Source organism: Notolabrus celidotus, unplaced genomic scaffold, assembly GCF_009762535.1.
Source record: "Notolabrus celidotus isolate fNotCel1 unplaced genomic scaffold, fNotCel1.pri scaffold_130_arrow_ctg1, whole genome shotgun sequence".
Lineage (NCBI taxonomy): Eukaryota > Metazoa > Chordata > Actinopteri > Labriformes > Labridae > Notolabrus > Notolabrus celidotus.
This window is the reverse complement of record NW_023260013.1, coordinates 110176-124293: the sequence shown is the minus strand read 5'-3', so window position 1 is coordinate 124293 and position 14118 is coordinate 110176. Positions and strand designations below refer to the sequence as shown.

General features: G+C 38.2%; 1 protein-coding gene, 1 long non-coding RNA gene and 1 gene segment (V, D, J or C); 1 reads left to right on the top strand and 2 right to left on the bottom strand.

The window, feature by feature from the left end:
• LOC117808640 overlaps positions 1-14118 on the top strand; it is a 53151-nt gene that overhangs the window by 31994 nt on the left and 7039 nt on the right. The window lies entirely within an intron of this gene.
• Positions 1-14118, bottom strand: part of LOC117808624 — a 33716-nt gene that overhangs the window by 12832 nt on the left and 6766 nt on the right.
• LOC117808604 (immunoglobulin gamma-1 heavy chain-like) lies at positions 6913-12296 on the bottom strand. Its single transcript, XM_034678324.1, has 7 exons — positions 12163-12296; positions 11762-12068; positions 10511-10517; positions 10069-10117; positions 8119-8406; positions 7641-7976; positions 6913-7541 (listed from the first exon to the last, which is right to left on the bottom strand). Exons 1-7 carry the CDS (start codon positions 12209-12211, stop codon positions 7195-7197), a joined length of 1383 nt encoding a protein of 460 aa, XP_034534215.1. The 5' UTR covers positions 12212-12296; the 3' UTR covers positions 6913-7194.

Here is a 14118-nt window from a genome sequence, read left to right as displayed (position 1 = left end):
GGTTTTCGTCACAGGATGTATCACAGTGGTTGTTATAGTGCACTGTGATATAACTCCATTCAAAAACTCCACCCTGCAAACTCCCTCTCACAACACACACATCAAACACGTGCTTTTCTGCTGTATTCTCAAATGTGTTCAAATATTTATTATTTAATAAAAACAGTTTAGTAACATTTCCAAAAGAGTCCCACTAAAACAAAAACAAATTAAGAACAAATAAGAGACAGTTTTTCAAACACACTGAAATAAAACAAAAGATCTGACCTCATCTAAAAGAGTAATAAAGCGTAGCAGCATGAAGACACACGCTCCATCAGAATGACAAACACTTCATTCACACTATTTATGTTTTCATGCATATTATCCACCTCCTGGGTGACCACAGAGATCATTCTACAATCAGTCTGTATCAGTTAAATGAATTCATGCAGTCTTCAAAGCTGTGCATGTATTGCTTCTTTTTGTTTTAGTAGACTGAATGTGTTTTAAAACATTATCAGTGTACAAATTTATCATCTCCAGACTTCTGTCTCTCATGAGAAGTTTTTGTAACAGTGTGAATCACTGTGCCCCAGCTGCTACCCGCGTCCACAGTGAGATACCACAATGCAAAAACCTGTGCTGAGTCTTTCTCTGCATGCACGGTGCAACAGTTCTCCTTCTTTTCATTTAAAGTTTCATCTCAAATCTTCTTTGAGTGAAACCCACGTTTGTGTTTTCATGAATTACCATCGTTCAATGCATGAATAAAACAAACAGAACAAACCTGCATGTGATGAAAGGTGGACAGCAGCTTTATTAATGCAGTGTTGTGTGTTATTTTTCAGCACATGCAAAGACTTGATTTTGCATTTTGTTAGAGCTTTAGAATATGGTTCTAGCATTTATACACTGAATGGTACAAGACCAAACCTGTCCTCACCTAATATATCACACAGGTTTTTAACTGACTTTACTTGTTTCTATTTAAATTAGTGAAGAAATAGAAATTAAAAATACATTTTTAAAAAATTACCTGTCATTGTTTCATGGATATCTCCTCCTGTATGTAGGACTCAGTAACTTTGGGCCTTTGTTCAGTCAGGGTCAGGTTTTTGTATGACTATATATCACTGTGGTTGTAGTCATATCCACATTGACACATGCTCGTACAAAAACCTTTTCCTGATGTTGCTCATGGTCTTTGCCGTCTGTTGAGGAGTAGTTACTCTTTCCCAGTTTCCTTTTACAGTAAGACCATAAAACCATGAGAGAGCATCACAGTGTGACACACAACCATTAGTGTAAGGATATATAAAGACAAGGCAGGTTTATTTATAAAGAAGCATTCATACACAGAGCAATTCAAAGTGCTTTACAGAGTTAAAAACAAAAACCAGAACAGGAACAATCAACAAGAACACACAGCAAACACTTCAAACATTATATTTAATATGCATCCAGTTATGTTTGATCTACTCTCTGTGTTCTTCTGTAACTTAACATAGTAAATAGTGTTGGGTACAGACAGCAGCAGAGCAACAGCTGACGTGTTTCTGCATCAGCGTCACATTAAGTTATCAGAGGATTGAAGTTTTTGTCATTGGATGTATCACTGTGGTAGCTCCCGCTATATACCACACTGTGATACAGCTCCTTACAAAAACTGCAGCATGCACACTGAGCACTAAGTCAAGTCTTACTTTAATATATTTCATATTTGTGTAAAGAGTTAAGATTAGATAGTGTGAAAGAAATGAGATATTGACATGAACAGTCTTTGTTAGTTTGTTTGTGATCAGATTAGAGATGAGTTTCATGTAAACAAGTTATCTGTAAGAAAGCAGCTGAATGTTTTTCTGATGGTGAAATAAAAAGCTTTTATTAGCTGCTCTTACTTTGAACACTTTGTTATCTAAGGCAGGTTTATTTATAAAGAAGCATTCATACACAGAGCAATTCAAAGTGCTTTACAGAGTTAAAAACAAAAAACAGAACAGGATCAATCAACAAGAACACACAGCAAACACTTCAAACATTATATTTAATATGCATCCAGTTATGTTTGATCTACTCTCTGTGTTCTTCTGTAACTTAACATAGTAAATAGTGTTGGGTACAGACAGCAGCAGAGCAACAGCTGACGTGTTTCTGCATCAGAGTCACATTAAGTTATCAGAGGATTGAAGTTTTTGTCATTGGATGTTTCACTGTGGATAGCTGATATGTTCCACACTGTGATACAGCTCCTTACAAAAACTGCAGCATGTACACTGAGCACTAAGTCAAGTCTTATTTTAATATATTTCATATTTGTGTAAAGAGTTAAGATTAGATAGTGTGAAAGAAATGAGATATTGACATGAACAGTCTTTGTTAGTTTGTTTGTGATCAGATTAGAGATGAGTTTCATGTAAACAAGTTATCTGTAAGAAAGCAGCTGAATGTTTTTCTGATGGTGAAATAAAAAGCTTTTATTAGCTGCTCTTACTTTGAACACTTTGTTATTTAAATATCCTCTTTTCCACTGAATGGTAGAAACGTGGTTCAGCTCAGTCAGGGTCAGGTTTTTGTATGACTATATATCACTGTGGTTCCCGTCATATCCACATTAACACATGCTCGTACAAAAACCTTTTCCTGATGTTGCTCATGGTCTTTGCCGTCTGTTGAGGAGTAGTTACTCTTTCCCAGTTTCCTTTTACAGTAAGACCATAAAACCATGAGAGAGCATCACAGTGTGACACACAACCATTAGTGTAAGGATATATAAAGACAAGGCAGGTTTATTTATAAAGAAGCATTCATACACAGAGCAATTCAAAGTGCTTTACAGAGTTAAAAACAAAAACCAGAACAGGAACAATCAACAAGAACACATAGCAAACACTTCAAACATTATATTTAATATGCATCCAGTTATGTTTGATCTACTCTCTGTGTTCTTCTGTAACTTAACATAGTAAATAGTGTTGGGTACAGACAGCAGCAGAGCAACAGCTGACGTGTTTCTGCATCAGCGTCACATTAAGTTATCAGAGGATTGAAGTTTTTGTCATTGGATGTATCACTGTGGTAGCCGCTCCCGCTATATACCACACTGTGATACAGCTCCTTACAAAAACTGCAGCATGCACACTGAGTACTTAAGAATATAAAGAGTTAAAATAATTAAATTAAAAAGGATAAGTGTTGAAAAAAAAAATGAAGGCTTAAAATATCAATAAAACCGAGTAGATAAATTAGAAGTAATGAATTAAAATTAAATTAAATGGATAAGTGGATAAAGATAGCTCATTCATAAACGGTGAGCTGTTTAATAATTCTAGTATTGCTGACATCTTTTTAAAACTTCTTGTAGTGATATTATTTTTAACCTTTATAGATTTCACAGACAAGTAACAGAAGTATAAAAATATCACCAGCAGTAAAAGCTACTCACAGAGGAGGGACTGAAATGACCAGACATGACCTTGATCTACTTTCATCAAAACAAGAGTTCACTTCATGAGCATGCCACCAGATGGCAGCCTTCACTTACTTTTTAACATGTTTTGGCCGAGCACAGAAGCATCCTCCTCTCTGCAGCTTCACTCTCAGCTGTGACTCAGAGTCTCTTACCCCTCGCTCTCCTCCCTTCATTTCCCCTCTTCCCTGTCCTGACTGATAAACGCTCCTCCTGCTCACTAAAACACTGAATTACACATTTATTAACAAGTACAACTTTTTATCTGACAGCCTTAGGGAAGTATTTTTTAATTGAGTGAGATTAATAATAAAACATGTGTTATAATAAATTATATAAGAAAAAACAACAAACTATATTTTTTACAGATATTAAAGATGCTTTTATTCAAGTCGTTAAGAACAAGTTCATCAGTGCAGAAAGTTTTTCTAAACTCATTTTACATATACATCAAGAATCAAGCAAATATTACAGTGTGAATGAATTTTAACACATAGTTACAAACACATGATCAGCCAACCTTTCATTGATTAAAAATAATTGATTAAAAAATGATAAGGTGGATTTAAAGTTAAGTATACTTCAGCCCACTGTATCTTTGTTTGGACTTCAAAAGCACACCCTCAAAGTTTGCCTTAACTTGCCTATGAGCAACACATCAGACAGCAGAGACATGGGAGTGAAAGACATGAAGGAGAAATGACTCATTATTTTATCTAGGATGAATAATGTTCAGAAAGAAACTCAAGGTCACAACAACAGTTAGCGCTAAAGTGTCCTTAACCCCATTCAGAAAACAGGGGTTAGACACAGACAGACCTGCAGGACAGGCCAGTCCTGTTGTAAAAGGTCTCTATTGTAAGCTGCCATGATGTTCTACAAACTAAGAAGAACCCTCATATGTATGAAGGTACATTTGTTGCAAAATGCACAAGCTTGTAGACTTGATGTGAGAACCTGCAGAATACGATTTGAGAACTTGTGGATAAAAAAATCTGAATTTGAAGTCACAGAAAAAAACTACCTACAAGGGAGCTTGTGGAAAATATTCATACAACCGTGTTCTGAATGTGAAGTCACACAAAAAATATTGGCACGTGTATAGATTGATATTTACAACCACAACTCAGTGATAATAATATTCAAAATGTAAAGTTATGGTGATGCCGTTTATTGACTGCTAAATCATAACGCCAATCTACCAAAACATAGCTTTTGGAATAAACTTAACCTGGGTTGGTGAGCCATAGCGCTTCGTCTTCTGACTTCTGATTGGTTAAACCCTCACCCCACCTCTCACCCCCACCACAGCAACAAGTTCAAGTTTGTTTTGCAACACATTGTCGCAAGAAGTATGCAGATTTGTTACTATTACAAGTAAAAAATGAAACATACAAGTTCAGATTCTTGATCCACAAGTTCTCAAATCGTATTCTACATGTTCTCACATCAAGTCTACAAGCTTATGCATTTTGCAACATATGCACCTTCATACATATGTACCTATGTTCATCTCTGTATCACACAAGAACTCATCAATCTGAAGCATGCAGCAAAATACAGAATCACATAAAACACAAACAACACTCTCTGTAGAGCTTTTGTGTCGTCTTTGTTACTGCGTTTGTTTTCAGTGTGCACATCAGCCACTCCACGCTTGGATTCATACTGATATGCAAACATGTGCAGTGAATGTCTTCGAGGAAGCTTATTCTTAGCTCTGGCAGTTTCTACAAAGTGTCACTGTCACAGGTGTGTTCCCAGGGGTGCAGAGAGAGAGAGGGGAAGTGGCTCTCTAAAGATGATATGTTTAGCATCACAAGGAAGTGAGAGTTTGAATTCTAACAGAAGTTTGGAACATGTTGACTTGATGTGGTGTTATTTTAGAGGTTCTGAGATCTCTGTGTTGCCCCTCAAGTAACGACAAAATCCTCAAAAGCTGCAAAATATATTCATCCGTATCACTGAAAGACACAGCTGTTATTCTCCCTACAACAGTTACAGGTAAATATTTAAGAGTTTTTAAAGCATTAAACGTGAAATATTCATTTAAAAGTTCACAGCAATTTGAAGATTATGCAAAGGTGTTAAAAAGTCCTCATAAAATAATAATACTTCTCTGTGCTGTGCATCCATTCCTTCCTTAGTGACTCCTCATCTGCAAAAGAAGCAAATCATTACTTTATGTCATGATCTGATTGTTTGATACAAATAGTCTCTGTCTTTCTCTCTCTCTTCATCTCCCTCTATCCCTCTCTCTATCACCTCTCTCTCTCTTCATCTCCCTCTATCCCTCTCTCCAACACGGTCTCAGATTCAGATGTGTGTCTAACATGAGTCTGGTCCTGCTGGAGGTTTCTGCCTGTTAAAGGAAGTTTGTCCTTGCCACTGTAACTTGCTAAATGCTGCAAAGTGCTCTGCTCATGGTGGATTAAGATGAGATCAGACTGAGTCCGGTCTGTAAGATGGGACTGGATCTGATCCGGTCTTGATGTTGGGTCTTTGTTAATAATAGAACATAGAGTACGGTCTAGACCGGCTCTGTTTGGAAAGAGTCTGAGGAGAACGTTTGTTGGGATTTGGCGCTTTATAGATAAAGACACAGTTCTGGTTGGTTGATTTTATTCTCATTTTATAGCATTAATATCAAAGGTTTCCTCCTAAAGAAGAAAATAATTTTGTTTTATATTTGAACACCTTATTGATTCTTTTTTTATGTGCAGTGAAGAATTTAAAACTCACTCGTCATAACTCTGCTGACAGATGAAACTGCTGTGGTGGTACTAAAATCAATTACATAACTCTCCTTATTCACTCACTTTTATTGAACGATATTACTTCATAAACTATAAACACAACTTGATGATAAGGTCTGCAGCTGACCATTTTTTGACTATGCAGTATCTTTTCTTCTTTTGCACATTTTGATCTGCAAAGACCAAAAGATGACGCTGCACCCACTCATAAGTCGGTCCAAAGTGACTTGCCTTTGTGTAAACGTATTGTTTGTGTCAGTGATTCATGTCCTTGCATTATTCAAAATGCTAATTGTAAAATATAATGCAATAACTGATAAGTTAGTGAAACTGAAATGTAGAAAAAGGCCCCGTGTTTACCTTGACCAGGCTGATTATCATGCTATAGAGGAAAGAGGATATGAAGAGCAGTATGAAAGAGAAGGCTGTGGACCACAGGCTGCTGAAGTCATCATCTTCATTGGTGTAATTTCTCCAGTTCAGAAGATAACTCTTACTTATCTCTGAAGAAAGATATAAGAAGAGGAAGGTAAAGGTGGTTAGATAAGAAGTGTGAGTGAGGGTGTGTGAGTCAACAAACCCCATGTATGTTCAGATTTAGTATAAACCTCTTGGACTCGCTCTGTGGTCATTTCTCCAGTTCAAATATGAAACGGCAAATAAACCAATTACTTTGTGTTGGCGTCAAATAGTTAAATACATGTAACAGACTTTTCTCCATGCAACATTTATTTGAAACAGTCAGCACACTTCACAGGCTGTTAGGTATCCAACAAACACAGATAAACAGGAAGGTTATTTTTACACTGACAAAGACTGGTTGACGTAAGAGGGTGCACAATTACAACACCAGAGGTTACACACACACACACACACACACACACACACACACACACACACACACACACACACACACACACACACACACACACACACACACACACAGAACAAAACATGAATGCTAAACAACACTTAAAGCACACTCTTCTGTTAGTCACACCCACAGGAGTTACCCTGGGCTTTAGACACTCCTTTTGGATCCATGCGGCCTTTGCTGCCAGCAGGCCAGACGTTGCAGTTAAACATGTAGTTGTCGTCCCACTTCTTCTTGGTTGTGTAGTAAATGCTTGTTACCAAGTAGACACCCTGGTTCTTCTGCAGGGGGAAGTCAATGCCATCTTCATAGTTGGAAATCTTTTGCCCCTTAGACTCCGTCCAGGCAATGTAGTGATCCCGCTGTACTGAACTGGAGACCAGACACACCAGAGTGACCTTGCCTGTGTTATTGATGTCCTCCTCTGGGAGGATGTGGACGGTCACTTCTGGGTTGTTTCCAACTGAAAGAGGATCAACAGGATTTAAGTTCACTGTACACTTACTACTACATGTTTGTGTGTCTCACAGGTTACTGTTTTAACAAGGAGTGAGTAACAAACCTGCTTTTTTGACAGTTAGGTGTTGAATTATTGGTGCCATATCGTCACTTTCAGCAGAACAACGCACTTTGTTGATACTCTGCCACTCTGTGTAACTCAGAGTCAGCGTGCTGATTTTGCTGTATTGACCATCTGTCAGTAAATGTTCAGCAATGGTCTCCTTCACAATGCGTTCATCAATTTGCCAAGTTATTTTCTTGTCATTTACAGCGGTCCGGTCTTGTCCAGAAACGATGCACTCCAGTTTTGCCTGGTTGTTGGTGAACAGTTCTTTGGGACTGGGTTGGTTCAGGGTGACAGTAAATGATGCCGCTGTTAACTCTGGAGGAGAGGGCTCTATGCAGTTGAAAAGGGACAGAGATGGCAATTGGTTTATATTCAGAGTAATGTATGAAAATATACAAAGAAAAAAAAAGAAGAATTCTGAACATAATAAAAAGGATTAGACATTAGAGAGGCATTATAGTATATCACATACTCTTCACTGTCACATTCATGGAGTCTCCAGGATAAGTCAAAGTACATTCGAAGGACTTCCCTGAGCTCCAGTCAGATTTTGACACTTGAACCAAACTGAGTCCTGTATATTTGTTGCCACCAACAGCTGCAGGGTATTGTGCAGAGGTTAAACTGGTCCCACTGGCATCGGTCCACTGGAAAGTACTCGATGGGGTGAAGTCATGTGCCAAACAACCAACAGTGATTTCATTTCCAGTCCGGGAGTTGCATTGAGCCACAGGATAGAGAGTGGGTGTGGGCACAGGTCCTTTATAAAGAGATTTAAAGAGTTAAATCAGCAGGATGGAAAAACACATAGATTATCACAACTGCTCATCTTGAACCTTTTCAAAAATCAAACCCAAAGTCTTAATATCAAATCAGTAACAACACATAAATGACTAACAGCACTCTCTTTATTATAACATACACACTACCAGTCAAACGTTTGGACACTCCTTCTCATTCAATGGTTTTTATTTATTTTAATTATGTTCAACATTGTAGATTAATACTGAAGACATCAACACTATGAAATAATCTGGTTTTACCATAATCTGGATTACAACAGGAGTCAAATAGGACTATCCACTGTGTACTAACCCTACCTCTGAACAACACAACTGATGGTCTCACACACATTAAGAAGGCAAGTCATTCCAGGAGACCACTTCATGAAGCAGACTGAGAGAAACCATTCCAGGAGACCACTTCATGAAGCAGACTGAGAGAATACCAAGAGGAAAAAGGGGGCTACTTTACAGAATCTAAAATATAAAACATATTCTGCTTTGTTGAACACTTTTTAAAAAATTAAATAATTTCTTTCATAGTTTTGATGTCTTTGGTATTAATCTACAGTGTTTACAATCATTAACATAAATACAAACCCTTGACTGAGACGGTGTTTCCAAACTTTTGACTGGTAGTGTTTATCATCTGATAAATTTGGCTGAATTTTTTTAACGTTTATATTTTTTAATACTGGACAATCTAGGTATCACTTTTCAGAATACCTCATTGTGAATATAAAAATGTCATTCTTTGCTGGAAAATTTAAGTATTCAAAAACTTAAATTAATCTTTATTTTTTGTAAAAGTAGAACGCCAGATTAACGGGAACAGCTTTGTATAATATAATTAATAATAGTTGTTAAAAAACTGTAAAAAGTGATAAAATAAAAACTTAAATAAATGAATTGCACACATTTTTACATTAGTTAAGAAACTCTTGGTATTTTTTTGGGGCATTTTTTCACAGTTAAAAGCCGTTTAATAAAAACTATTGATTGATTTTGACTTATGAACAGATTGAAGGAAACTTAAAGCTCACATCAGCAATCTAAACAAAACACTGCTCTGTGGACTCAAAATATATATACATTAATAATATATCAAAACAATTGTTTTAATAACTTGAATTATTATTGAAAACAGAGTATTTTTAAAACTGTAATAAGTTAAAGGTTAGAGAATAAAATAAAATGTATTATTATTATTATTCTAAATCACTTGAAGGGTTTTCTCAAAAGTTCAGACAGTATTTAACTGTATGAACTTAACACACGGACTTAATGTTAAACCATACAAAGTTAATATCTACAGTATGTTCAGATTGAAACAGCCTTACTTCTTGAGTCTCCACAGCATAAAACAATTATTAACAGTGTTTAAAAACAGCAGCAGTTACAATCCCAGCCTGTTAGATCAAACGGGTAAATTAAAACAAACTGTCTTGAGTTAAATTACGTCACAAATAACTTTTTAAAATACTTTCTAGGAAACCATTACACCAACAACCATCCTCTCTTTGGCTCTCTAGTTTTGGTAACTGATTCACGAAGCATTAAATCTGAGTCTACCTTCTCTAAATCAATAATCACTTAATAAATAAAATACAGTGACAGATCGTTGTTTAGATTTGACTTACCTGAAGAAACGATGACTGTAGTCCCCTTACCCCAGAGGTCAAATGCATCACAGTGATACATCCCAACTCACTGCTTGAACAAAAACCTGAAGGACCAGAAAACACTCTGAAAATATCCCCAAAGGGTTTAAATCACTAAGTCTTGTTGAGCGTGAAGCCCTGCTGTCTTTTTGTCAGCTCCAGAACATTTTGATTTGTGTTAACTTTTTAAAGTTGAGATTTAATCAGAGTAACATTTACATACAGGAACAAGCTGTGACTCTAAACTTTTAAAAAGAGGACTTTAATGACAAATCTGCTTTAAAAAATAATTAACCCAATATTTACCTCATGTTTCTGAGAGACACACTTTGTCCTGTGCTCATTTGTCCATCATAAGAAGAGTAGGGTTTAAGATTGTTGCTCTTAGGTTTTTGTACGGCTTCATATCACAGTGCCCCACCCCATGTATCACTGTGATAAACCCTTGTGCAAAAACCCAACGCTGTTTCCTACAGTGCTGCACAGTGAGGAGACCTAAACTATCAGCAGTCATTTTCAACTACACAAAACTTAAGTTCTAATAGTTTTTCTGGTTAATCATAGATTAAATTCTCATTTTTGAATAGTTTATAACATTTATATTTATAACATATAACATTAAAATATTCATTTAAAACGAGAAGCTGTCAAACTCTGCAGTCAAGGCATTTAAAATCACGAGACACGTCAGAGTTCAGCGATGATAATGTTTTAGTCCTTTATGCCATCAGTGAGTTTGACAGATAAGGAGTAAGAGTTTTTGTTAGCAGCCTTTATCAGCAGATGAGTATTAATTGGTTCTCATAGAGGGATGTGAAGCTCTAATTCTAGCAGTGGTTGATAAATCAAGATGCATCTGGGGGGGGGGGGTTTGTAAGTATTCTCATCCAACAAACGGGGTCCCTCTGCAAACGTCTGGGAACCCCTTGTATAAAATGTGACTCTGTAGCTGATATTTGACTCTGTCTCTGCTCGTGAGTGGACTTTTGTTTTCTGTCTCCTCTCTCCCCTCATCGTGTCCTGTGCATGCATTAGTATTGTTCCTAGAGGACACGAGGTCAGACCATGCAGAGGGATCTGACAGGCTGTTTCATTGCTCAGAAGTTAAAGTTGGATGTGAATTTAGTTGTAGTTGTATTCTCTGTTTCATAAGAAACAACTTGAGGTCTACTTTTGGACTAAAGTTGAGCCCTGAATCGTGAGTCTGGTGTTTCCTTTCTTAGATCTCTATATATGTTCAGTAACATTAGTCAGTCCAGTGAGGGGGACTGGGTCCTGAGGGATCTGGTATAGCTGTGTGACTGTGAGTCTGTGTGGCACAATAAGAAACAGCAGCCCTCAGAATATCCACATGCAGGTCTGCTTTGTCTCTGAGGATTGAAAACTTGAACCCTCTGAGAGTCGTGTTGATTATTAATATCAGGAACTAGTTTCAGTCCTCTTCCTGGACTCTGTCCGGTTCAGTAGATCCAGTAGCTGTTGACTTTGAATCCAGAGCCTGCTCAGGTTAAAGTGTGAGTTTCTCTGAGTCTTGTTTCTACGCTCCATGACATCAGATGACCTTTTTGAAAAGATGATAGCAGACAAACACAGCAGGTGTCTTTCAGATCCCACAGCTGCTGGTCTGTGGAGGTTTTTGTGCAGCTGCTCCGCTGTCCTCACTCACTGTGTCTCTCGAGCGCAGTAGTAAACAGCAGAGTCTTCAGCTGTCAGGCTCTGAACCTGGAGGTACTGAGTGCTGCTGGGCACATCTTCAGTCATGGGGAAACGACTCTGGAAGGAGCTGGCATAGCTAGCAGAGTTTGAACCTGTGTCCATCCTCCCAATCCACTCCAGAGCTCTCCCTGGTCTCTGTCGTATCCAGTGGATATAGTAGCTCGTCATGTCAAACCCAGATATGACACATGACATCCTCACGGTCTCTCCAGCTCGCTTCACCTCAGAGGGAGTCTGCTCCAGTTTGATCTCACTCCAAACTCCTGCAGTCATAGAAATCATGATCAGTCTCAAACAAACTAGTCAGAGCAGGTTGGACATGTCCTTAAAGAACTGAAACAGAATTCATTTTCTCACCATGAACAGCAACAACGAGTAATAAACTCCAGATAACAGTGATGTCCATTCTGTAGTTCAGAGCTCTGTAATCTCTGTTTATTAAAGATGCCTGAAACTGTCCGAGTGCTGCCACAAGTTCCTGATGTGTTTATGAAGATGAGCGGTTTGCATAGCCCTCCCTCTGCAGCATCTCAATGGATCATGTGACACAGCTACAGATACATTTCCATAAGCAGAGTGTCTCTACAGCTGAGGAGCAGACTGAGAAATATCATGAAGCTCTGATCAGGGACTCAGTCCTGAACCAGCTGATGAGGGGACACACCGTCTTGTCCTCCATGATGACTTTAGACTCGTGGTTAACAGATTTTAAAATCTTGGTCAGGAACAAAGAAGAAGATTATTTGTGGACGAGTGGGAGCTCTGTTGTTTAAGTAGTTCTGTTCTTCTAAAACCATCAAAGTGAAGCAGCAATGATCTGAAGGAGAACGAGACTGAGTCAGAGACAGACAGGCTGTAATATGTTCCTGTAGTATTTAGGACACTCGTTCATACTGATGTGTTTGCTGTTGTTGGAGATATATGAGAAAGTGATTATGACATGAACTCAGTTTAAGTCATGTGATCAGTGGTCAGATTATACGCTCTGTTGAAATGATGTTTGTGGGGTCATTTTTAATGTTTCATGAGAGTCCAGCTCTCTCCAAGGATCCGTCAGTCAAGTAAAGACAACTCCTGCAGGTTTTTGTACAGCTGCTCAGCCAGCTCGTGTCACTGTGGCTCTCTGGCACAATAATAAACTGCAGAATCTTCAGTCTGCAGACTGTTCGTCTGCAGATACACCTGCTGTCTGCTGTCGTCTCTGGAGATGGTGAACCGGCCTTTCACTGACTCAGAGTAGTAGATGCTGACACTATCATATCTGATATAAGCAATCCACTCCAGTCCTTTTCCAGGAGCCTGTCTGACCCAGTTCATAGAGTGGCTACTGAATGTGAACCCAGAGCCTGTACAGGTCAGTGTGTGGGATCCTCCAGGACTTTTAACCACTGGTTCAGATTCAGTCAGAGTCTGAGCATCAACACCTGTAAGGTAGATGAATAAATATCAAGTTGAATAAGCTGGAAACACAAAGTAATGCTGTGTAAAATCAATATGATTGAAGATCTCCACCTGCCCAGCAGACAGTTAGAAGCAGCAGTCCTGTCCTATAGTCCATCATGTTAAAGTGTGTGTCCACTGTCCTCTGTCCTCCTCTCTGCAGTCACATAAGTAGAGGAGGAACACGGCTCACTTTGCATTGACTCCTCCTTTCAGAGAGAGTGATCCCATTTGCATGAACTTCTCCTCTCATGGATGATGGAGTTTGACTCTTTGTTTGATCCTCTTGGAAACATTGGATAACTCTGACAACATTTAGATAAATGTAGTTTGAGGCAAAGTAAAGATTCATGTTTGTAATGCATCCTCCAACCAACAACAGTTTTTCATAAAGAGCAACTCAAACACAAACACTGACACACAGTTTACTTCCTCGTGTGTCAGGAGAAAGTCAGGTTTCTTTTGATTCCTACTTTGATTTTGTCAAATGAGGTCAATCCAATCCCAGTTTGTGTCAAAGGGTGTTTGAATGAAGGAATATTTGATGGTTCCTGACTTGGTAGATGAAGACTGTTTCTTAAAGAGTAGCTGTTAGCTAACAGAGTGAGCTCATTAACTCTCAAATATTGGTTCAGTCAGAAAACAGACTTTTGGAGGATTTATAAATGTGTATGTGTGTTTAGTCTCTGTTACTAAGCTGCTGTTTGATCATTGTTGGTCTGAGGGCTCCTCCTCTGGTGGCTTCATGTCACAGGTGTTCAGGCTCTGAGGGGTTTTTGTTCAGCTCTACAGATGGTTTGTGTTGTTGTGGGGCTCTGGCACAGTAATACACAGCAGAGTCTCCAGCTGTCAGACTGCTCATCTGCAGATAGA